The 26976-nt window shown below is 36.5% G+C and overlaps 1 protein-coding gene across 2 annotated transcripts in view; it reads left to right on the top strand.

Moving 5' to 3' along the window:
• Nucleotides 1-26976, top strand: part of PLCE1 (phospholipase C epsilon 1) — a 125658-nt gene that overhangs the window by 56228 nt on the left and 42454 nt on the right. For both annotated transcript variants that reach the window (XM_031554450.1, XM_031554449.1), the window contains exon 3: nt 14132-14448. In XM_031554450.1, coding sequence (XP_031410310.1) covers nt 14132-14448 — 317 coding nt within the window. The remainder of the gene's footprint in view (nt 1-14131; nt 14449-26976) is intronic.

Here is a 26976-nt window from a genome sequence, read left to right as displayed (position 1 = left end):
CCTTTCAAAATTTGAAAACTGCATTCTGAAAGGAAGAAAATATCTAATAGATTCTTTCATTTGTGTAAACACATAAACACATTATGCAATTTTGTTCTGTACTTAGAATTAGCTACGAGAGCTGTAGTAATTATTATTCTACACTGAAGACGTATGTTCAAATTACATCTTAGGAAGGAATGTGAGAGAGGGAAAACCAGGAGGATTGCTGCTGCTCTAAACAGAGACATTGGTTTCTTTTTCCCAAATTATAAAAGGAACTGAAAAAAAGAACTGAATTAGTTCCCTTCTGAAACAATGGTAGGACAAAAATCATATTTAATTCCTGTGTAATTACAGGCTTTGATTTTCTCTGACTGGGTTCCTGGGTTATATTTTAACTCTACATGTTTAAGAAAACAAAACAAAAAAAGCAATAACAACTTCAACAGAAAAAAAAAATCACTTAGTTTGACGTGCTCTGTAAATTTACAGGAATATAATTTTAATAAGTATGCCATTCACCAATGAGCTTGGGGGAAGAAAGACTACCTGGGTTGGCAGACATTTCTCGGCTTCCAAAACTTTCAACTAGTGATCGTTTCCAACTGCTTGGTTCTTCAGTAGTACAGAATGTATTTGAAAGAAACTTGTTACATTACCATTTTATTTTTAAAAATTCCTTCTAAAGCATTTTTAAAGTAACCCAATTTTGATCAGAAAAGTACTTGTAGAGCTTAGCCCATTGTATCATATATCTCAGAGAAAGAGTAAAATCTGTTTCTGGTGTTTGTGCTCTTTTTATATCCTCTTCTATTATTTTCATTATGCCTCTAAACATCAAAGACATTTATTAGTTGTTAAAATAATTTTTAAGCCAAAATACCTTTTATTCTGTCTCTAAGTATATTCTTTCAAAGCACGCATGCTTAACTCAATTAGACTGTGCCTGTATAATCCAAAATTGCTTTTGCGTTAGTTAATGGATGTGTCGGTTTTAATACCAGCTTTGAAGATAGATCACACTTAACTCCCAGTACAAGAAAGAAATGCAGCTATGTATTGATTGGGTCACTACAGAAGTGGAAAGTTTCTCCTGTTTGCTAATTGTGTATTTATTTTCACTTCTAAAACAACCTCCTCTCTTTTAGACCACTCCCAGTGAATACTCTTGGAATTTCTTGAAATACCATGTGCCATTTCTTTAATAATGTTATTAATATGTATGTATTACTAATAATGTAAAAGTGTTATGTGCTAAATGGCCGTTCATTCTGTTGTGAAACCAATTCATTTATTTCTAGTTCATCATTTTTCTCTATGTTTTGGTATTTTGTTCAAATGTGTCCTTGGTTCATGCATTTAGTCATGTATGAGATTCCTTTCAGATTCTCCTTTACATAGTGAGTTTTGAACCCAGAGGTGGAATTACTGCGCTGTAATAAATATTTCTTTATAACTATACAGAATTCACTATTCTTATCAACCCTTTTTTTAAGAATCTTTGTAAGTTCTGTTATAAAAAATACTTTGTTATAACAGCACTTTGAAAGACCATACGGTTTCAGTGGGTTTTTCCTGCTATCCACTGCTGGCTTAAGTAATAGAAAATTATTACCACAGTAATGTTCTATTTCATTTTATTGACTGATACCTTGATACATCCTGCTACCTTCTGTATTAGGCATGTCTAATGTCTTAGGGTTATTATATGTAATTAATTATTACTGTTATTTTAAACTCAGAAATTTTACTTTCATTCAAAATGTGAAGGTGTTGGGTGTAATGATTCTCCCATTTACAAAATATTCACATCATGGAGTGTTCATGGCCTATAGAAAAATGAGATACAGAGTTCTTCTCAAAATTAATTGGCAAAGATGTGTGGCGGAGCATTTATTCTACAGATACAGGGATCATAAGTTGAATTTGTGTCTGATAAAATGCAATATATAAAGGATGGGTGTAGTTTCTTAGCAAATCACACAAAGATACTTTGAGGACAACTGAGTATCAACAGTTTTCTGTTAGGAGTTCTATTCTCTCTCCTTTCTCTGTGAGATAATTACATAGAGGACAGATCTCAAACTAATGTTATTATCGGAATACGTTTTGAGTAAATGCTGTGAGCAGGCCAGAGTGATGAAACTTCTGAATTGATCAAACATTTTTCAAGTGTATTACGTTCCTTTAAAATTCTTTCACTGCTAAACTCCAGGGCTTAAATTGGGAACATTTAATCAAGTCTTGTTTTTACTGGACATGACTTGAATTCATTTTATTCCAATAATCACTAAGAATAACAGCAGAAATACCTTATGCAGCTGATTTGCCTCTTTTGGTTTGTGTGGAAACTGTGGTAGGATCTGTCACACATCAGATAATATTTATACGAAGATTCAAAAGGAAAAATACATTAATCATTAAGACCGTCCGTTTATCAAATCACACTTAATTCTCACCTAATTCCTTGACTACATTGTCATTAAAATCAATTTCTCAGTTCGGCATCTAGTCTTCGTCTTTTACTGCTGATGTCATGGGCAGCTTTGCTATTTGCTTCACTGTGTGTGACGCTGAAGCTGTAGAGACCTTTTGTATCATTTTTACTTTAAAGGACTATATTTAATGATTGTTTTCCAGAGTGAAACAATTTTCATTGAAACAGTTCCTTGAACTCAAGCTTTCCTATGTTCTGTGCTATTTGAGTAGCTGGACAAGATAGAAAAATATACTTGTCTTTCCCCAATGTCTTTGAACAGGCTACAGTTGCATGTAGCCTGGCCTTCAAGGTAAGACCAAAGTAGGAAGGATGATGTTTGTTGTGAAACGTATTTCTGAGGATCTTAAAGCCAAGAACGCATTTTGGGGTTATGTTTGTGATGGCTGTTAGAAGTTCTGCAGCTGAGGAGCAAGTTGCAGCAGACTATTAACTAAATGCAGAGGTTGCCAGCATGGAAATATAGCACCTCCAGGCTAGAAAGGAAGGTTTCTAAGATGAGGTTTTGAAACATTCAAGATGTCTGTTGTGGTTTTACAGTTATTTGCATTGTGAGTGCTGTAACTTACTACAGCTACTCTTCATTTGGCTTCATAATTTGAAAGAGGTAAATATGAAAATTAAGATCATAAGCTTCAGCTGAAATAGGTATACCTAAGAATTTTTTTTTCCCCACTGTATCTATGTGCAAAAAAAAAAAAAAAAAAAATTCATCCATCTTGTCCAAAATATTCAAATATTGGAACCTGATCTGAAGTTCTTGTGCTCTGTGTAACCATTAGATATTTCTCTTTTGGAAAGTTAACGCAGAGATATATGTGTTTTATTTTGTTCTGTCAGCGCACAGAAACTGTGCTATGATTTTGGAAGTATTTTGTATCAGTTTTTGTGGATGATGTTATAGCTTGGGTTCTGCTTTAACTCAGGCAGAAACTTGTTCTTTTTGCAATGGGAATCATGCACTTCTTTTTCTAAAACACTTATTTTCCTCCAAAGTCAACTCATAAGTCTTCCCTTTCAACTGTTGTTTTTAGGTGCTGTAATTTATCTAGTAATTTATATATATGTTTATTTAGCATTTGAACTTAACATTCCATGCAGTACACTGTTTTTCTATCCGGTATTTTAAAAGCTTTTGAATACAGATGCTGCATACAGAGTTGTCCTGCTAGTTAATGTGTTGCCATATTGCCAGAAGTTCAAGGTTCTGATAGGCTACTAATGTGCCAGCCTTTAGAAGAAAGATTAATGAAGTGTGTGTGAAAGCAGAATATTGCTGAAAACATCTCCAGCAGACTGGCAGAGGGGAGGATTCATTCGATGAGATTCGAGGAAAATAAGTAAAAATCTGAAACAGTTCAACTCCAAGCCTGGCAGCATACTGGCAGGATTTCTTTCCGCTCACAGCAGCCATAATCTGCTCATGGAGCATCTGAATTTGCTGAAGAAATTCTTCGAAGTAGCTGCTATTACAGCATAATTTAAGGCAGCAAGATTGAATGGTGTGACAGATAATCATTGACAGTGGAGTCTTGTCACAGGTTACCAGAAGATTAGCATTTCTGTATCTCTCCATAAGAAGAGTTCAACCGAATGGTCGCCATTGCTTCAATCCAACCACCATTTTGTATAGTAATAATCTAAGCCACAGTGAGATTTTAAAATGGAAGACAGAGGAATTGAGATTAGGACTGGAAGAATACTTAGAAGGAGAGATGGTTCTCCTGAGTAGGTCAGATAGAAAGTGACAACCAAAAGATTGCCTCAGCATAATTTGGGAGGGGTTCATCCTTAACTGTTGTTATGGTAGATGAAATTTTAGTATAATTTGAAAGGATTTAGATGTTAAACCCCATAAAATTCTTTTCTTAAGAACAGTCAACATAAAAGAAATGTCTTAGGCTTTAACATGTGAAAGTTAAAAAGCAAACAGAAATCACCGAAGTTCTCTTCCATCCCACACTTGTATATCTCAATACTAGATTTTGGATTTGTGTGTTTATAAAATCTTTCAACATACAAATCCTTTTTGTTGTTTCAAGTGAGATTTGCATAGTGTTTATTCATTCATTAATGCTTAGCTAGACAGAGATTTTTATTTCAGCATATACTGCTTGTTCTTGTAATCTATGACACTGAGATTGATATAGAGTTATGCTGTCACTGGCATTCAAATAATGCCCTAGAGAGCATGGATTATGTATTTCAGTTCATATGTTGAAGAAAAATACCTCTTTGAAACAGGAGTATTTGGCTTCCTTTTAATACTGTGATGAAGCAATGAGAAAGTTAGGAACCATCTGAAATTATTGGAAAGCTCCTGCCCTTTGAGTATCTTGTTCCTCTTCTGTCTTTGAGAATTTTTCACTGTAGAAGAACTCAGACTTCAATCAATAGTTCCTGAAGCTTTCTGCCCCTTGCCATCACCTGGTATGCTGTCTGGATGTAATCTTTGTGTAAACAGATGTAATTTCAGAACTATCTTGAAAAATTCTATTGGCCTGAAATTTATTGAAAATTCTACCTTTAATCTGGTGAAGGAACTGAATTGTCTTATCCATCGTCTGGTCCTTAAACCATCTCTGAAAACATTGATTTGGTAATAGTGAAATCTGTCATCTTTGCACTGTAGTGATGTCACTTGCCAAGGTGGCTAGAAGTTATTTTTAAATCTCCTGTTGCAGTGTGAGGTGTAGCAAGGCAGATGCCATGTTGGTGTCAAATAGCTTTTGGGATCTAATTTTCAACCAGTTGATTGCACACTCACTATTGATCCACCAAATGTGTAATTAACTATCTTTTGGCAGGTGCTCTGAAATCAGATGTATGAGGTTTCATGAGCTACACTAAAAGGTGAACGTCCGCAAAAATAGCAGGGCTCAGGTGGCCCATTGCCAAGCATGTATACTGGAAGCAATAAAGCTGCTTTCTGTATAAATGCAAGTGGTGGATCTCTTCAGACTTTTGGCAATACACATGCTGCTGGTACCTCCGTCCTTAAAGTCTGTGAACAAGCATTTGTGCCAGCCAAACCTTGCATAAGGCCAAGTGCCCTTTGTAACTAAGGTAGCCATTTGCTTTGGAGGTTATCTGTTCAGTCACAGTCTTCAGAGCTTGTTATTTCAGAAGCTATTAGTTCAGTTATTATTCAGTTATTTCTAGAAATGTTTGCTGTCTGGTCTAACCCACAGTATCACATTGATTCTTCTGCAGATATTCTGGAGGCACTGCTAATTGTCCCCGTGTATCTGCAGGAGGACACAGTCCCCAGCACTTTGCTAGCTGTCCTGAACTGGAAAGCAATTAGGAAATCAGCACAAAACATGACTTTTTCTGAGATCTGCTGCTGCTTTGACATAGTGAAAATTATTGTTAAAAAGCCACTATCTGCATCTTTTTTTTTTTTTTTCTTCCAGTGAGAATACAGTCAGAAGCAAAACCAACTCATGCATTTCTTATGGACAGGTCTGTGATTGTTTCTATGAGCTGTAACCAGTACCAGCCAAAGAGCATGTGGAGCTGGAAATGCTTGGGTAATCGTGTTGACAGTATGTGGTAACTCAGAGATAAATAGCCAAATTCATCTTTACTATGCTGCACAATATTTCTGTGAGTGACTCAGGCTAGCAGAGTGGTAAATCTCTGGGCTGCACTGCCATTATATGAGCAGCAGTGTAGATGTAATTGCACAAGGCACTTCATAACTACACCATGGATGCTGGAGACAGGCATGGCAGTCTCAGGTGAAGTCATGGTGATAATTCACTTTAAATTCCTTCTGTTCTGTCAGTGTGTGTACATTTAGATTACACACAGGGTCGTCTAAATTGATTCACAAACAGTGCTTAAATGGATTTTCAGTTCATACTTGTGAGAAGGAACATCTGAAAAACCTAAGGACTGTTATGTACCTGTTAATTCAACATTAATATATAAATTAAATCTTCATATTGGTTTTCTTTAAACAATTTCAGAATTTGAATTAATGTTTCTCCGTGCATAAGTTTTGCCCTGTGACGGTGTATGCATATCCTCTGTGATAAAAACAAAACAAAAACAGTTATTATTTCCCAGGTCTAAACATATCTCAGCAGTCCTGTTGCATATGCCATTTGTTTAGTGAAATTCATTTTCAGTCGGAACGGGTGAAGGAAGATTGTATCTCCAACTATTCACAACTTCTCTTTTTTTCTGGGATTTTGTTTGACTGATGCTGTAAGAGAACACAGATGAGCCTGCTTTTCGAAACAGAATCCTTTGCTGTTTCCTAAAGCAAGAAGTGATTTTAGGAATAAGCAGTCATTTGTAATTTGCTACCAGGGTTACAGGCACTGCATGTATTTGTCTCTGGCAAAAGCCACTGTGCTGCACAGCTCATGAGATCAGGATTTAGAGGTATGCAATTGTACTATAATTCACTTATTCCTCATTGTGATGCTGCCTTTTGTCAAGTCCTCTCCAGGGGTTTCATGACTCTGTTCAATGATAAAATCTCAGCCTGAACAGAAATACAAAGGCTGCTCTGAAAGTAATGCCTCCTGGTTTATTATGTTGGCCCTCAATTACAGATGTGGATGTTGGTGGTATGGCAGTAGAGGTTGAACCGTCCCACCAGTATTCCATTACATATTGTTGCTGTGTGACAGATGGCAGCAGAGGGGCAGTCTGACACAATGGTGTCTGTCATGGAAGTGTATATGAAGCAAAGATGTGTCACTGAATTCCTCCATGTGGAAAAGTGGCACCTACTGACATTCATGGATGCTTGTTGCATCCATGGTTATGGAGACCAAACAGTGGATGTGAGCACAGAGTGACAGTGAATTGTGCATTTCAGCTGTGGCAACAGTGGGTCACCTCTGCCGATGTGCAGGCTCTGGTTCATTGCTGGTGAAGATGCATAGCTAGTGGTGGTGACTGTGTTGAAAAATAGTGTGAGAATTTGCTAGTGAAAAATAGCTGAGAATTTGCTCTACAGTGTTTTTGTGCTCTTTGTATCTGCTGTAGCTTCCATAGAAATAAATAGGAGGCATTACTTTTGGAGTAACCTATTTATGCCTATATTTATTTAGGCATTACAGTTTCTTAGAGATCTATTTCCAGCAAAATTCTGACTTCTCCAGGTGATGTCCACCTTTTCCTCACTGTTCTGTAGAAACCAATGTTCTTTTAATCTGGCCTGCTGTGATAACTCATGGCTGCAGCACTGGAGAGTCCCTTCTCCAATTGTCTTGTTATTACCGCAGTCAAATTAAACTCAGAGCAGGTATTCACAAGCGAGCTGTGAAGTTTGCTGTTTCTGTTTCAAACCTGAAAAAGCGCATCCAGAGTGTGTCTGTGATGTTACTTGTTTTGAAAACACATTATTTTCCTTACAGATCCTGGGTAAATTAATCTCCTCTTCTTCAAATCACCATCTGGGAATCTCCCTTTTCTCAGAGTATTATCCTCTGCTCACTGATGCTCAGGTCATACTAAGCTCCAATTTTATTATTAGCATGAATGCCTTATGGTTCCACTGCTTCCCTGCTGTTAATTTACGGTGCACAAAGTTTTAAGAGGTAACTCACATTGCTTGGTTTAGGGATACTGAGAGAGAAAGTGTAGGTCTTCGATTTTTTGATTACTTGACTTATAAGTAAATTTGCAGAATAAATAGGATCCACTGATTGCAGTTATTTCTGCAATGAAATTGAATTTGCCCTTGATAACGTTCTATGGCAACCTTCCTACTGAATTTAATATCAGCCCTTCAATACTGGAGTGAGTTATTTGCATTCCAAATTGATGGCAGTGAATTCATGTTCATTAAAAGATAGAGATATGTTTTTAATTATACAGCAGAAGAACAGGAAATGAATAAACTCGCTGTTTCGGTTGTTGCAGTTCTGGGATAGGACGCAGCCTATAGAACCCAGTTATAATGATCTGTATCTGGAGCTTGTGTTCAATTAAACTGCCATACACTCCATATCTAAGTGTTTTCTCTTCTGGAAAAGCTTTTATTATATTTTTGCTTTTTTTTGAACAGAATTCTTCTGTATTATCTATGTTGACAGTTGTTCACCTTTGTCTCCATGTTTTCATTGTAAATGTAATGCACATTGCAGAGGAACAGTTGGGACGATGTCTGAAGCATTGTTTGCTAAAAACATTTCTATTAAGATCCAGTTATTGCATGATAGTGATACAGTGGGGATATTTTTTTTTTGCTGATGTAGGTACTTATAGTACACACTACCTTTTAATATGACTGAAAAAAATAATCCCCTAAGAATTTTGTATAATTTCAGTCACAGCAGTAAAATTTCATGGACACAATGATTATTATCAGTCTATTATCAACTGAATAATAAGATGTCATAATATCCTTAATAATTACTTTTATTGTTGTGGTTATTGAAACCTGTTTTCTCTTTAGAATACTTGGTTTTCACAGGAACTTCTCCCAGAAGCCTTCTAGAGAGAGAACATTTGTTCAATGTTTCTAATTTTTGCTTTTATCATTTTCAAACCACTGATTTTGAATAATAGAGAATACTTTTTGTTTTTCTTCTCTAGATAAGTGCAGAAGGAAAAGCAGCCTAGAAATAAAACTAAGACAAATCCTATTACCTCTTTTGTCAAATCACCAGACTTCTCTGAAAGTCAGCTTTCATTTTATTGACAAGTTTACTCTTTCCAAATTGTACTTATCTCAAGAAGAAAGTGGCTTTTTGCTGGGTGAATTCTCTCTGTAACGATGCACAGCACATTCCTACACATATCAGTTTAAGAGTTAATGTGTTTCAGTTTGGATGAAAGTAATTCTGTGCCACTGTCCTTACTTGGTCAGAATTCACATGGAAAGTGACGTGATTTTATCAAAGTACAGATTGAATGGTTGGGAACTGTATGTTAGGGCAGGATTAGCATTTCTGACATTTGTGTGGTTACATTCAGGGCGGTATTTGTTTTCCTTCTGTCTTTCTATGAATGCCATTTATTTGCTGAAAGCCAGTACTGAATTTCTGCTTAGAGAAAACTGATGGCAGCAGCTCAACATTTATAACACATTGTGTATCAGCAAATCATCTGTATGAATGATGGAATAAAATTTAAGAAATAAGCACCTTTTAATTTTAGCTGTACGAATAATATGGTAAATAAGCAGATTGTTTTGCTTTTGTTGCTAGGAAGTATTGCATGTTGCACAAGGACTGTTTAGTGGAACACAGAAATGTGGAAAAAATATGAAAGATTACAGTAATTAACACTGGCCTTCCAGCAGAATTTTTAATGTTTTTATTGTTGAAAGTATCTTTTCATTTTTCTTTAAAGTGAGCTCCTTGTTTTTCATTTTCAAAAAATCACAAATCAGTCTCATGCTCATATATCAAACACAAACATAATACAGTTTAATAAAGAAAAGAAGATCGGCAAAAATCCAGGTTTTCAAGACTGTCTTGGAACTTTCATGTACACACAAACACGTTCACAGCGGTTTTACCTACTTAAATACTTGGACTTTGTTTATTCAGCATAGACAAATTAAAGATATGTGAAAATTCTAAGTTTTATACTAATAAAAGTTGAGTGCTTATTTGTTGATGCAAGAGCTCCTTAGTAAAACCTTGTAAAAGTTCTTTTTTGGAAAAAAGCAAAATTAACAATTTCTTCAGATAGCATTTTTTCAAGAGTTTTTGATGTGCTGGGGCTGAATAATTCCCTAAAGCAGTCATTCTGTATTTTTCTCCCATTCTTTTGTTAGAAAAGATGAGGCGTTTTGTTCCCATGCATATCAGAAATGAAGTCAACCTGTGAGTCCTCTTTTAATGCTTAGCAAAGGTTATCTTGTTTTGATTAATGGAAGCAATGCTTGCTCTTTAAAAGATTATCTGCTTAGATTGTTTATCAAAAGGATAAACGAATCTGTCAACGCCAGCGTTAGACAACTTGCAAATGAATAGCGAAGGTATTTCCCATTTTCTTCTGCAGTTTTAGCTATAACTTGACATGGCAGCACACAAAGAATACTGCAACTTGCTGCAGAGGCAGCTGATTGACTAATTTTATTGAGGATTATCTCCTGCCTTAACTCTAAGAAGGAAATCTGTGATTTTTGCCCGAGAGCAGTTTCATTCTGCAAATTAATCCCAAGACCTGGTCTTTCTTTGATGTTCGGAAAAATAGCATCTGTTTCCTGAGGGAGACAGCAGAAAGCTGGAGGACTTGTAGATGGGAGTGATAGGAAGTTTCATAGCAGAAACCAGCAAACAGAGCAATGCAGATCAGTTCCTGGCATGAAAAATTGTGAAAGTTACAGACAGGAAAAAGAAACAAATAATCCAGAAAAAAAAGGGCTAGATTAGTACAGAGAGTGTAGGAGGAGACTTTTGTGCGGGGTGTAAATCATGGGTGGGAGGGTGGTGCAGCTGAGTGGGGATCCTGGATTTTCTGTGACAGAACGCAGGAGGCTGGAAGAGGGAAAGACGAAAGATCAGATTCTGCAGGGGTGACGTATATCAACAGTCAATGTGTGCAAGGATGCGAATTATGGATATATTTATAGGTGTAAAAATATTCCACAGGAATAAGTTATATTTCCACTTGTTCAGTATTTATATCCACACTTGAGCTATGAGGTATGAGCCTTTACAGTTCTGCTTGGCTGTGCTCCTCTCCTTGGATATCTGCAGCGCTCTACTGCAGCGCTCTACTCTTCTTTCTTGGGCTCTTAAAGACAGAATGCTTTTTTAGTTCTTTCATTTTAACAAAGACTTAAAAATACTAGTCTGCAATTCAGTTTTTGAAACAGGAAGAGTTTAGTTTGTATTTCCCTCCAAGTGCAGCAGTAATGGTGGTTGATCATATTTAGCCTGTGACTTCAGTCATCTTAGCTTCCATGATAAGATTTTTCTTCGGAGAGCTTGTTTTTCCTGTTAAAATGAAGCTGTCTTTCAAAGATGTTGCAACAGAGTATGGTGCTGTCCTTCAGTTTCATTGAAAATGCATTAGCTTTCTGCTGGTCTTGATCAATGGGCAGTGAGTAAAATGAAATTTGGATGATACATTTCCAGCAGTTTCAGGGAGTCTAGAAGTGCGCTGTGGATAAGTCCTCTTGCATTGGTCCCTTCACTGTTTAGGGCCTTGTTTTTATATGTGGGAAGCAGTAAGAAGCAGCTCTGAGGAGGGCTATGCCTAGGCATGGCAGTTCTGGGACAATATGCAGTGTAGCCCTGTTGAAAGTGTGAATCTGGAAAGTTTTTGTTGTTAGTTTTGTAATGGAGAAGGTAAATTCTTGAAGATTCCTTACGAGCATCCAAAATCTCATCAGCAAGCAGTGCACTGGGAAATAGCTTATCTTCAACCATATGTTCTTCCTCCTCCGTCAGTTGCTACTTGACTGGTAATCCTTACAGTGTTATGCTTTCCTTTGCTATAATATTGATAGATAATAATGAAGTGTCTGTAACTGTAGTTGCCAAATAATGTTGAATCTGCAAAGCATCAGTATTTCTGTGACGTTAGATTAGTCATACCGGTCTTGTCTCTTGTGCTTTGTGATCTCCTGCAGCCAAGTCTAGTTCTACAGAGCTACCCATGCCGAGCTCAGTCCTGTCCAGAACCTGGTGCCACTGATGGTGAGGATTTGGGGCAGTGGGGATACTTTAACTGCTCCCTGGGAGCATATTGTTCAGCCATTAGGCTGTTGTTTCATCTGACAAGGATCCAGCTTCTGTGCTCTTAAGACTATAAGATGCAGCACTATAAGTGGGGCTGTTTGCACGATTCCCTTCAAAAGTAGGTAGCTAATATGAAGTAGAATGCCAGCACAGGCTCAGCCTGTACACCCTGGCTGTAGCATGAGGCACAGGAGAGGCTGACACAACCTCTCTGCTTCTCTGCCTCGCTGCTCATCCTGCCTGGGAGGAGTGTGAGTTGGGAAGAAGTCTTCTGGGGGCAAATGGATGGGAAGAGATTTTCTGTTGTGACTTCCTTATCCTCTTCTTTCTTCTTTTCTGCTTATGACGGTGACAGTTCAGTTCATATATGCAAATGTGCAACTTCTATGATATCAAATGAGAATTTTTATTTTTACGCATGCTTAAATTCTGTTATAAAGTTAAAAACAGTCCAAATGAGCTTTCAAGAGCTTTTTTCTTACTTAAGAAGGCAGAACTGATCTGCATAAAATGAAATGGAAAACAAAACTGGACCAGAACTGGAGCCCCTTGTAGAACCAAAGCCAACACTGAAAGAAAGCCTAGAAACTCACAGTGATTCAACTGCTGCCCAAAACAGGATCAACATGTCAACATGGTGTTCTTAACTGTCTTTTTCTATGATGTTTCTTGCAGGAGTTTCAGTGACAGATTTCTTGATATCTGTACTGTCTAACTGGAATATTTCTTACAGCAAATTAAGTCCATTACTTTTTTCCTTGCCAGTCTATGCACAGAAATGATTACTCCTTTGCTCTTTCCAAAGTGTTTAAGTACTTGAAAATTTCTCAACAGGTTCTGTTAAACCAACAACTTTATTTAGGTCTGGTGTAATTTGTTTTCCAACCTTTTGTGAATTATATGAAGAAAAGGCATTTTTCTGTCTTTTTTGATCATATTTCCTGTAAAAAGAATATAGCCAGGGAAAAATCATGTCGCATATTTTGTTTGCTACAAGGGAATGAATTGTAATCAGTCAGTATGATCGTTTTGATTTAGAGAACAGAAGGGAGATGTGTACCATGTCTGAAATGAGAATGTGTTGATATGAAAAAAGTCAAGTTACAAAGTAGATCTGGAGTGTATAATCCATTATGTGAGCAAAAAACCTCTAAAGGTATAAGCAACACTGAAAAATAAACTCTTTCTTCCTGGGAAGAAATATACTAATATGACTGTTTATATATTTAAGTAATTTTTGAAAAATTATTGTTCAGAGTGCCCATTCTAAACTTATCAAGTCAGAAGACTCGTACTCACTATTTTGGAATCATTGTGTTGATATTTCAGGCTTCCCACATGGTCTTACAGAGCTTGGCTTCTTCCATCTTAGGAAAAGTTTTATTTTTCTGGGGATGTTGCTGTTAGGACATTATAAAACTACCATGAATCTTTTGTAATAATGGATAAAACATGCATACTCCCAGATATATGCATTTTCCCAGAAGAATGAAAAATATTTTGTAACATTGGACATTTTTTTTTCCAGTGCAGTGAGTTCAGATGAGTTGTATCTTATAGCAAGAGGAATATGAAGAAATGCACTAACTGCATGGGTTTTGCTATATCATTGTACATTATTTCTTGAGCCGAGAGACTCCCACTGCCTCAGTCTGTACTATAGACTCTGACATGGAGGTGAAGTAGAGTCAAAATGATCCTTTTGGCGTGACTTGCAGGTAGTTGCAGCAGGTGTTTGGATAAGTCAAGAAGCAAGCACATTTTGGCAGGTAGCTTGACAATCTTCGAAGATCCCGTTACCCGCTGTAGTTTTATAGATGTATAAGGAAGGAATGTATTAGATTGTTTAAATATAAAGTAATTTCAAAATACTATAATGCTGAGTAAATGAATTTTAAAAGAGCAACAGCAATTGTCTTATTTTCACACAGCTCGATCCAAGAGTTAAAGGAGAAACCTAATAAATTTTTAATTTGTTTTGTTTCAGAACGTCAAGCGTGTACATCTATGGCTGGCTCCAGTGTCCTTCCCTCCAACGTGGCTGGTATCAGCAAGGAGCTCATTGACCTGCAGCACCTCATTCAGTTCCCAGAGGAGGTTGCCAGCATTCTCACTGAACAGGAGCAGGAGCTCTACCGGAAGGTCTTACCCATTGACTACCTCTGCTTCTTAACCAGGGATTTGGGTAATGCTGAGTGTCAAAGCAAGCTTCCTTGTATTCAAGCTTCCATATCTGCTACTATTCTTTCTACCCCAAATGGTGAACATAATGCTGTAGAAGATCTTGTGACAAGATTTAATGAGGTAAGACAAAACCTTTAAATTACTTTTTTGTAAGTTTTGTTACCTGGTATGTGAGTTAGTCATTGTTTTTGTGTGTTGGTTTATTTTGTTTTGTTTTTTATCCCTCTGAGAAGAGTTCAGCTGTAAGGACAGTTTTTTAACATGTAAATTAACTGAGTTTAGCCAACTAATTTCCACTGAGGAGTTATGTGACCAATTTGCTCATTGAGTCTGGAAAACTGCAACCTAAGCTTGTGTTGCATGTGGCAAAGGAAACAGGAAGAAAACAATTGCAGACATATATTTCTTTATTCTGACAGAGTGGGGTTATCTTTCAGTCAGTTTATTATTTTGCTCAGGAGCAGTTTTATTTATTCATTTTGGGTTTTTGTAGACTAAGCACGATCTTAGGAGCCAGGGCAGAAGTATTATAAACAAATTTCTGTGTTCTCTATAACGTAACTATGCTAACCTGCAATGTTTGCTTATTTATGGTATTGCTGTGAGTGTTTTGAAGGACAGTATATAAGTGTTGTTCTTTGGCATGACACAGTTGCATGAATTAAATCCTGAACTGTTTACTAGAACTTTTCTTTCTTTTTCCTTATTTTTAGTAAGGTGATCTCTTGATAAGCTCAATAGAAATCTGAAATAAGGAAATAAAAACAACCCAAGCACCCTAAGAAAACAAAAACAAACTCACAAACCACAAAAAAAAAACCCTAACCTAACCCAGAGAAAAATCTGAATAAAACCTAAGGTCTCAGATGTTTCAGCTGCAGAAAAATGGAGTAATTTCCTTCTTTTTATTGTGTGAATCACATGCAATATTAACTTTTTAAATTCATAGAAGTGGAGTAAATTCATGAAGATGGCTTTGACTTCTACTTTTTTAGTTTCTTATCCAGGGTATTCTTCCTCTTAAATAAGAGATAAAAATTGTACAGTATCAAGAAGAGAGCACAAAATTAAGTAGATAAAGCAGAAGATGTAAGAACTTCATGTTTGGTGAACACCAAAGAATCACAGACTGAACATTTAGCATTTTGAGCTGTTCCTGCTTCTTGCATGTTCCCTAGATACAGGAACTAAAATATTGTAAATATGTTGTCTTCTGCCACCTAATTCCATTATAGGAACATAAATAAAAATTGCAACTATAATACTTGGTCTTCAGACAAAGCCTAAAAATTATTTACATTAGCTATGATTGCTGTATTTTAGAAAATACTGTATCTGGTGCATAGCTGGAGAAGAAATCCAGCTTCTGCTCGGCCCTCCTCGCTGTGATATTTCTCTTACCGTGATCACCAACCATAGTAAGGACAGCAGGAGAATGGTGAAGTTGTCAATTTCCCATGTGCTTGGTGAGGCACGGTGCCAGGAGAGTTGGTTGGGGCATTTTGCAGCTTGCTGCACATGGGAGATTGACCTTTGTGTGTTCTGACGCTGAAACAGTCAACAAGATTGGAGATCAAATAGGTGGTAAAGAAGTTTTGTCAGAAGTGACTGAGATTATTCCATATCAAAATGAAGTTTAACTTCAGAGTTGTCTCTTAGTAAGATGTTCAGTATCTTTTAATGTAAGAGGGTTGTGAGTTTGCAATTTTTGTGGCTTAGCATTACTCATCTGTTGATTTTGCAGGATGGTTTTTCACAGCATTTGATTGAATTCCTGAGTATATGATGCATAAAACACGTAATATTTAGTGCATTAAATTATTTTAAGAATAGACTGGAATAACCTCTTTAAACATAGATGTTATATGTTTAAATAGAGTTATTGTAAAATATTTACTGTTTCTAATAAATCAGTACTTTCTATCTGTTTTATCTTATGGTGGAGTGTATCAGTTGCCACAGCCAATCACAGGCGTGGACTTCCAAAATGTCTTTGTTTATAAATGGCAAGAAAATTCTTGTGCAAAGAGTCATGCTTTTGTTGGCAAAAGTCAGTGAGTGCCTGCTGATTATTTTGGCATTGCCTATAGAAATACTGAAGTGTATTTATAATGTGGGAGCCAGAATGAATTTTGAGATGACAGGCTTCTGACACATAATGAGAAAAAATCATCTAATGCCATTGTTCTTTTCAATGAGCAATTATAGCTTATAGGGAATTTTTCCTGTAGCAATATGCTTTTTAGTCATTTTCCTGATATACATTAATGAGAGTGTGCTTGTAACACTTTTAGAATGACACTCAGTAGTTGCTGTTTTATGATACGGATGGATTTTGTTGAACAAACACTGACATTTGTATGGAAGTTTTCACTGAGTACTGGAGCACTATTATATAACAAATCAATAATTAAAAGTAATGAATATTCTAAATAATTGAAATACCATTTAAAAAATGAGTTTTGGTTGGTATCTTACTAAGGTCAATTTTACCAGCATTGTTTATTGCTTAAATTCCAGTAACCAGTGACAGAATGTGAGGATGTGGCACAAAGCTGTGCCAGGGGCGGCTCAGATGCAACACTAGGAAAAGTCTCTTTACTATGAGAGTGGTCAAACACTGGTACAAGCTTTCTATAGAGCTGCTTGGTGTCCCCTGGCTGCCAGTGTTCAGAAGCATTTGGATAATGCCCTCAGTAACATCCTTTAACTTTTGGTTAGCCCTGAAGAGGTCAGGCAGTCAACTACTGTATGCTGTTCATTCTTCCTGGCTCTTATCTGGATGGTATTTCAATAAACTTCTTGGAATTTTTTGGGCATAAATGACAGTATTTAGACCTCAATAGTGTCTAAAAGGAATGAGAAAAAGACTTATGCAGGAGAAGGTGTTTATAGTGGGTGGTCAGTCTTAAATGTTTGGCATGGAAATGGTCTATGAGAATTGCAGAACAAAATCAGAAGTCAGTTGCCCTCTGAAAGTAGGTAAAATAGGCACTCAAAGACAAATGCATACTAAAGAACTCCTGTTCCAATTCCGCTCTCATTTGTGGAATAGCGTAGTAGTGTAAGAGTGGACATACTGTCTAACATTAGAGGAAGACTGTAACAAACCTTTTCTTTTGCTTTATTTGCTGGATAAGGTGTTTTGACTTAAAGTAGTGGAAATAATTCACCTATCATATTAGTACTGATGATCTATCAGAAACAATTTTCAAAGGTATGGGTCTTTTTTTCTCTAGAAAGGGGAGACAGTTGTCGGAGCTCTTGTCCACTACAGTGTTTCACTATCAAGACTGATAGGAAAAAAGCTTGTAGTAGTAAGTAGCATAGAGACACTGAAGATGGATAGCACAGATTAAAGCTGCTGTCAAACACTCCATGAATAGTAGCACAAACACTGTGGTTGGCAAATAGTGTACTGTTGAGGCTGGAAAACAGAAATTGCCCTTAAGAGAGCATGGTGGCTTAGACTTGACATAGTTACTGGAGCACATTCAGACATTATGTATTTCCTCTTGTTTTATCTTGTGCTGGGTTTCCAAGAAACAGTTTTTTTCATATGTGTTAATTGAGGTGGCTGCCATGACAAGGAGCTTGAACTCTCAGTGACTTGTTTCAAAAATATGTTGGGAGAAAGGTCACTTGTGGATGCTCTGTGAAATCAACACAAAATACAGTCACTTTCAAAGACAGATATATTTTCTGATTACATTTCATCTATATTCTTAAAATTTGAGCTAATTCCAGTTCTCAAGTTTGTTATTTCACGGGATAATAAAATATTCACAGAAAAAAAATCTTATAATCAGCTAAAGTTGCAGTTTGTTTTCAGCACTTACTGTCTCTGATGAAGCTTCAGAAGTGTTGAAGTAATATGACATCTATTTCTGATGCTAAAAATTTCCATTGTTTATATACATATATGTATAGAATGTATAGACTTTCCTAGAAGTGGTAGATGATAAGTCATGTTAGAGATTCCCACTGAAGTTTAAATGACTTCTACAATGCTGCTGTAGAAAGACTGATCGCTGCTGTTTAAGATATAGTTGGAAAAGTTAAATTAAAAATAATGAAAGAATTAGAGGACTTTTCAACATGTGGTGAACTATGCAATATTTGGAAAGGGAAAAGTTAAAAACAAAGGATAACCACAGAAGGAAAAGAGATGCAGATGAAAAGTATTACAGAATCACTATCATTACATGCTGCGCTGCAAAATGAATCTAGATGACTATGTAATATGTCCTGTTTAATGAGGACAAGAGAAGAACCAAAGGAAATGAGGCCATGTTCGTAATACGTTTGCCATGCACATATTTCAGTTAATGAAGAGCAAATAAATAGATTTCTCTATGTAGGAAAAAAAAAGCACCCATGTGTTCTGCAATTAACAAGGTGCTAATTCACATGTGCAGAACAGATCTAATCAGTTGCTTTGGTGAGGTAATGCAATAATGTGGCATCAAACACTGAAAACCAGGCAAGGAATTTTGTTGAATTTAGGGAAGAAAAAAAAAGAAAAAAAAAGAAAATTTTGTTGTGTTGACCTGCCTCTACAGCTATTCTAAGGCAGCACATTCATGGGTGTCTAAATGTAGACAAAGCAGAACATTTGCTTATTTGAAATATTTTATTGTAACACTAGGATTAAAAAGATGCCTTTCTTCAGTCATTCCTTAATTCTGAAGTTCAGATTAGACTTAACAAATACACAAAGCCCAAAAACAAGTTAAAAAACTATAAGGAAAACATTTGACTGATACTCTTTTGCACTTCAGATATGTTCTTCAGCTTTTGTTGTGCTTGCAGTGGTCATTCTGGTTTTCTGGGGTGCGAGATTTTAATCATTGTAATCTCAGCTATTATAATCTTTCTGTACAGTGTAGCAAACATAACAAAAAATTCTTGTAGTATTTCAAAATGCACTTAAAAGAGAAACTGGAAATATGGAAAGTGACTTCGTTTTTTTTACTTAATGTTTGGTAGGAAAATTGGGCACTAAAATTAGCAGTAATGGGTAGCTTTACAAAGCTGCTGTATGTTGAGGCTGTTGGATTCTCCAATACTGTACACATAACAATAATAGTAATACACTTTTTTACTGCAGTAGAGAGCCACGCTTTGTGTTACCATCTACTGTGTTACAAAGTGTGGCATTTCAGTAGACTGAGGCATACTTTTAAAAGAATTAGAGACAACTGAAGAGGATATGCCAGACTGCAAGGAGAGGGGGGGGAGGGTGCCCTAAAGAGCATGGAAATGGCTGAAAAGTTCTGTGGGAGAGAAGAATGTGGATCTGAGAGCACCAGTTGCTCATCACCAGATCTGTAAGAGAGCTTTCAAGGATTAATGGTTTTTAAAGATGTTATAACATAAGCTCAAAGGAGACACCTCTTCAATTAAGTACTGCTTATCAATTTTCAGACTTTTTTAAACAACTTCCAGAAGTTTAATTTCCATGGATATGTAAAAGCTGTGGGTGAAACTATTAAGGACATTCTGCAGGACTTAGCTGAGTGCTGGTAGCTAGAGAGAGATGAGGAGAATGGCAGCTAAGTGGGTTTTTAGACCCAGATAATTGCAACAAGATACTTTATTTTCTGTCTTGTTGCCTGATCTGTCTTTCCCTTCTGCATTTAGTTCTTCCGATTCCTGTGCACTGCTGTGTATTTTTCATCTCGTTGCCTAGCGGTCCTTAGATCCTTACTCGGGATTTACCTTGAACATATCCCACACTCCTCCTGGGCACCCGTTGGTTGTTTTATTTTATATCCTTGCCTCCAGATCTGTTGCACATTCATGGTTTTTACTCCCAGCCACTCTTCAGCCTCCCTCCAGCAAAGCAACCAGAGAAACACAACTTCAATTTACGTGCTGTAAGCATGTGTGCTTGCATGTAACTTGAATTTTTTTTGGCCTCAGCTTCAAGTAAAAGAAAGCATTAAAAAATTAGAATGAAGCATTTAATATTCCGTGCTGAGATGCAGCTCACTCAATACATGAAGTTATCTTTTGGGAAGATTATGTTGACAAAAAGCATAACTAAAAAGGTAAAAAATATATCAATGACTCCAGTGCAACACTGCTACTGAGGTGGTCTCAGCACTCACTAAGACACTCCTGTGTTGAGTCAAGGTAATAAAACATCTGGCTATTAAACAAAATGAGAGATAACGATAGTCCCATTTTTAGGGGGTTAAATTTGTAAGTTTTCTTCATTGTCATATAAAAGACGATTTTAAACCCTTACTAGGAAAGCAGAGACATATCATTTTACTGAAATTATGGAATGCAAATAAATATTATGCTGTGTCTCTTAGTTCAGCATTGCTTTGCGATTCCTAAATGGGTTCACATAATACTTTTAAAAAGATTATGTTTGTACAAATATCAAACTGTTTCCAGTCCTTGTTTGGAGTACTGTTCAATCAGATTTAAAATGGTAAATGTTCTTTGTAAAGTTACATAATTTCACTCCAGCACCTAAAGTGAACCATCTGTTTGTAGGGTATGCAATATTAAGTACTCAGATTTTATAAGTGCATCAGAGAATTATGTTGCATATTGTACTGGAGCCCAAAAATTTAATAAAGAACCCTTACCAAAACCTGTTTAAAATAAAACAGTGCTGTGGTCTATGCTGTGATCCTTATGTTCATCAGTATGCACTCATGGATGTGTGAGCAGACTGTGAGACAAAGGAACTGATGGAACTCGTGGCTGCCAGCTGATCAGTGCTAACTGCATAGCAATTGTGTTTTTAAAAGCCTCACAAGCATGAATCTTCTCCATAGATTTTTAAAAATTACTTTCCCCAGAAAGAGCTTTACTTCATGGAAAAACCTTGTAGTGTTGTGAAAGTGGAGGATTTTTTCTTTTAAAGAGAGAGAAATCACTTTACACTGATATAGTAAGAGTTATGCTTTTAAACAAGATAAGGTATGCTTTTCTCTCTTGCCATAACTCTTCATCAGATGTTTAGCAGGATTTTATGCATTTATTTATTGTTTTATATGTGGTGTTTTTTTTCATGTTCTTCAGGTTTTACTTAGGTTTCCAAATTTTCTCAAAATCACTAAAAATGGAATATCTTGGTTAAATGAAATACCGATCGCAATGCTTTTCCTGTGGATAGCTGTAAAATCAACTTCTTGCTTTGTATTCAAGGACTTCAGAGAGATAAATTTCTCATGAATCTCCTCATTTTGTTAATATTAAAATTACTATCTTTCTTGCTCCAGAGTAGGTTGCAGTTGAATAAGTTACAAATGTGGTCATGTTTAATTTTCGTACCTTTGGTGTTAGAGAAGATCTGTACTGTAATCTTTTTGTCTTGGTAGTGATGGTATGCATTAAACCTCAGACAGACAGCTCTACTTGCTAGTTGTGCCTCTGAAAGCTCCATTTTTGGAGTATTAAGAAGTTGCTAAAAGTTAAGAGTAGAAGACACTGTTTCTTCCATGTAGTGTTCCCATGTACCATGGGAATTGCTGCAAAAGCCATGGTAAAGGTAAGAGTTGGGAAATGAGTGTAAAGCATTAGAAATAAGAGCGCTGATCTTCATAGGTTGAGATTGTTAACAGTTCACTCTTCCCTCCCTTATTTATATTTGTATAAAAGTTAATCAAAAGAAAGATAAGAAATAAATTGGTTCCCATTCCAAAATTCATGTAATAGATTCTCTAGCAGGTGTATGAATAGTAGTACAGACTTATGTATATTTATATGTGGGTGTGTATATATACACTCATGTACAGGTGAGTTATGTTGATATTCAGTATTAGAAGACTAAAAGAAGAAAAGAAATGAAGTAAATCCACCTCAGGTTTTGGGATACAGATATTAATTCAACATGCAGTAAGGACTATTCCGTCCTCTGTGCTGCATGAAGCAGGGTTCTCCTATAGCAAATGGTGACTCACAGGTCATTAAGATCACTTGCCAACAAATACTGAGTCCATCATATATGTCTCTTCTATGTCCGATCACAGAGTCCTTCTCATTGTGTTAGTAGAAGCAACTGAACATCAGTGATAAGCCATATCCTGCCCCTGTCAAAATGGGAGATTTTGGCCTGATAGACATGATTTTAAGTCAGTGATAGATCAGTGATTGGATTATCAAATACAATGGGTTTTGCTATTTTTTGAATGTGTGTAATAGATTTCCCCTGTTTAAAGGCTTTGGGAGGATGTGTCTTATTTTTAAATATTAAAATACTGTAAGGTTAAAAAATAAATTCTGCATATTAATTCTCACAATTGGGCTACAGGAACTTCCCTGACAATTTTGTTGCCTTCTTAAAAAAAAAATACAAGGGAAAAGAGAATTTTGAAAATCAGAACAGAAATTTCTAGAGCCTTCTTTGAATATGGTGTCCTGAATGACAGAGGTTTCTCTGTCCCCGATGAAGGTCTGTTATTTCTACCATTGTGAAAATTTCCAAGTAGCCCAAAGCACTGAATGAGTCAGACATGGGCTTTAAAATAGTCAGGGTATATTTGAAGATTAACATTGAATTATAAGTATGCTTTTCCAAAATGCATTGTTAATTTTTTACTCAAGATTATTTGAAAATTTGATCATAGTAGGATAAGTCCAAAAACCCAAAAAGAGTCTATTGAGTAGACTTTGTCATTACGTATTATTCTGCCTGAGATGATTGATCACCTTCAGTTTGCACTGTCTGGATGATGCAGATCCTGTTTGTGCTCAGACTCAGATTTGTACCTCTGAAAATTTCCAGCTGGGGCTTTTTTACAAACTGAAACATAGCGTGATGTTAGAGTGCTTGTCTGTAACAGATGACTAGAAAATATTTAAATTTGCACTAGGTATCTATTGGATAAGATTTCTTTTTTTACACCTAAATATTGGTGTACAGTAACCCTGAAAAGCACTGATTCATATCCACCTGGATGAAAAGACGGGTGTTATTATCAACTTGAGTGGATTTTGTTTCAATTTGTGATGCTTAGTGTGTTTTGCTATTGTGTGGATTATATAAATGAAGCCAGGATACATTTTCTCATACTTTTTAGACTTGTCTAAATATGGATTTGTTGTGATGATTTGTGTTCTAAAGAGAGTTTACAGTGATTTACAGAAACAGAACGATGTAAATAGAATGTGAAAAAAATAAACTCAGGAAATCATCTTTAAGATGTATTTTGTGATCTGATGTTAATTGGATATTAAATACAAAAACTTGGTCCAGAAGCTGTTACTGCTAATTCTGATGAGTACTTGCAGTGTGTTTTGATCTTTGATCCTTCTTGCAAAGCTGCTACTGAACGCCTTTTTGGACAGTGCGTACTGCCTCAGGTCCCAGGGCTGCTTTGTTTGGGCATTGCTGAGCTGCAGAGCCCTCGTGCAGCAGGCACAGCCTGCTAACTTGACTGTGGGCTGCTGGTGCTTTCCTCCTTGGGTAGCTGCTCTCCAAATACAGTCTGTGCTACACATACGTTTAGTAGAAAAGAAGATTGTCATGGCAGCTTCTACGTGGTTTCCATATGCTCTTCTGTTGTGTGAGGTGCCTCTGGCTCACGTGTGCTGGACAGTATCTGAGGAATCATGCTTTTGAACTCTCATTTGAATGAAGACTTTTAAGAGCTCATTAGTTCTTGAATACCGTCTGTGCAGAGAAAGCGTTATGCATCCCAGGCAGCAGAAATGTATTATTTGCATTGTTGGGTGCTGTGGGCAGCTGTACGGTTGTTGCAGATTATCAGTGGTTCCTATGGAGGTAGACGTGTGAGCATGGACTCTGGACTGTTTACGTAATTATCAGCAAATCAACACATTCGAAAATATGTTTACTGAGTATTGTTAAATCTAATGTAATCTAAATGTAGATTTTAGTGTTCTTCAGTGTATGTATACTTTAATATACTTAGGTTTCCTGTAAGCTGTTGTACATATTTCCTAAAGATTGCAGTCCTTCCAATTTACATCCATTTCAGTGTTGGTATTACATGGTTCATTTTAGCTATGCCCACAGTGGTTGAAAATTAATGCCACACCCAAATTATTTCAGTATGTATTTATTTAAAATACATATTGATGTTCAGGATAACATTTTTTGATCCATCAGTTCAATCTGCCTGGGCAGAACGAAATCTTCAGGGAGTTCACAGCTAGGAAGGGACCTCAGGCAGCTGTAGGTCAGCTTCAGTTCTGTGCTCCTACAGAGCTGCTGATTCAGCCACATCTTGCAACTGCAACATTTTTATGACAAAAGTCTCCTCTGACTTTTTGAAAGGATGAATGACTGTTCTGCAAATTAATTAAAAGTTTGCTTCCTAACTGGGCTGCTGGACTAGATTTAATTTGGGGAAAATGCCCCCAAAAGCCCCTCAATGATTTCTCTCTGTTTTCCAGCAATCCTCACTGAAAAAAAAGGGGGTGCATGGTGATCAGCAAAAACCTCAGTGGATGAAATGAGATGGCCTTTGTTCACAGCTCCTTCCCGCTGCTGCCTCCTCTGTGACAGTGCTGTTGCCTTTTAATGGTCTCTGTTCTAATCTCAAAGTGATGAAACCTTCCAAGAAATTAATTTTGGAATACTATTCCCATAATCCCCATTTCTAGGAGCTATATGATGTATTCAGATTAATTAAGTAACAGTCTGAATTGTTCATAGGAAAACTTTATGAAGAGTTGCAGCTATTCAGAATCAGCAGAAAAATCACTATGTGCACCTGACTGTTTACTAAATATGATATAAGAGCCATATGAAAAAGAGAAGCAGCCTGTAGCATGTGGAGAGGGACAACTCTGTTATACTCCTAAGGTCGTCAGTATGTAAAAGAGCATGAATGAAAGTTTCTGTTATCTGTGTCTGACTGAAGCCTCACAGTCTGCTCGTCACTCTTTTTCTAATCTCCAGCAAATATGCACGTAGTGAAGTTTCTGAAGCAGGCGTATTCTCTGTTTGGCAGCAGTGGGTTCTTTCTTTAGGTGCTTTGTTCTGCAACTTGTTTCTGCCCAGGTCTTTATATCTTCCTTTGCCCATCCTGTTTTGTTGTGTAGACATTCAGACAATTTATTTTTCCTTCTTTAGTGAAATACTTTCTAACTGCTTTTGCTCTTCCTGTGAATCTATTCTTGTCCTGCAGAAGCAGTGAGCATAAACTTCAAGGGAAACTACTTACTGCCTTTTGCACCGTTATTTTGCCACAAAGGCTTATTTGTGCTAACCTTCATCATGTATGTTTACTTTTACAGTGTTTGTAAAAGATCATCATAACTGTTTATAGCAGTCCTAAACTCTGTATTAAATAAATTTTCAGCAAGTAACTGTCCTAGTTTCAAGGTTTCTTGTTAGGGAGTCTACGTTCAAATGCATTTTTAGACATTCTTTATTAGCCTTGATACTGTTCTCTCCTGACCATTGCATGTGTTGACTACCTTAGATTAAAACGGATCTGCTAAAAATTATATTATTCTTTAAAATATTTAAACACGTATTAATCAATCTGTCATTACCACATTTGGTATTTCATACCAAACAAATGTTATTAATCTTTTTGTGTGTGTTATTGCATGTTTAGCATTTGTATTCTCTAACAGAGCCATTTCTGGAAAATGAGAGTAATATCCAAAACCAATATGTAATTTTATTCCAGCATACACAAACAAGTCTATGCCAACCTTGAATCACATATTTAACTGTTTTGTTTCATAATTTCCGATTTATGTATTTTTTTTGCATTTACTTAATTGCATTTCATTCTGTGCATGCCCTCATCTGAGCCCCATGTCATACATTTCATACAATTTTCTGTATTATTCTATACCTTTATGCTCTTCAGGTATACACTTCTTGGCTGATTTAGTTTTACGATTTAGGAATCACCAGCTGAGCGCTTCAGATGTAAGATCAGTGAAATTCAGTGCGCAGCTGAGTTATTTCTTTGTGTTGCGGCCTCTGCAGTGGCAGCCTGTATAAAGGCTGCGGATGGGAAGAGTCCGTCAGCATGTCTGCATGTACAACATGGATCTCTCCTGCTTGTTCTGCCTGTTCTGAAAGTTATCTACTGGGTATCTGCTCCTAAGCCTTTGCTATTGTATGTGAGTTCTAAAAACATATGGAAACAGAAGCTAACCATTTTTCTTTTTATTATTGCTAAGCAAGGAGCAAGTTTCTTCTAGCTCTTACCTTCCATAACCACGTTGTTTGGTGAGGGTTAGGGCACATAGAATGCTGTTGCAGGACGACTGTTGTTCCCTGATCCTCGCATCCCATTACCCTGTGCTGCACACTCCTGAGGATGTCCTCAAGGGAGGAGAGACAGAATGATTTTATAACCTCATTTCTTCAGGAATTCAGTCTTAAAATTTTGATTCCTTTTTCCGCCTCTATGTTTTGCATTTATTGGAGCTGCCGCTTGTTTTCTTATTTGCACTGCTCTCATTTGTTGTTCTCAGTTGGTTTGGGTGTCAGGAAGATAAATGAGCAACTTACATTTCTCATGTTCTTTGGCTGTTCTCCCTCAGGAGTGAGAGGCTGAGACCATTGTATAACTGGAGGAACTTTATATTTTTATACTTATATAAATATATACTTAATATATTTATATTAATATGTACTAAAGAATTTTCTTTTTATTTCTTTTGCTTGATTTTTAAAATAAAATGATCTGT

The sequence above is a fragment of the Meleagris gallopavo genome, chromosome 8, assembly GCF_000146605.3.
Source record: "Meleagris gallopavo isolate NT-WF06-2002-E0010 breed Aviagen turkey brand Nicholas breeding stock chromosome 8, Turkey_5.1, whole genome shotgun sequence".
Lineage (NCBI taxonomy): Eukaryota > Metazoa > Chordata > Aves > Galliformes > Phasianidae > Meleagris > Meleagris gallopavo.
Note: the sequence above shows the minus strand (reverse complement) of the source record. Positions and strands in the feature narration are given on the sequence as shown.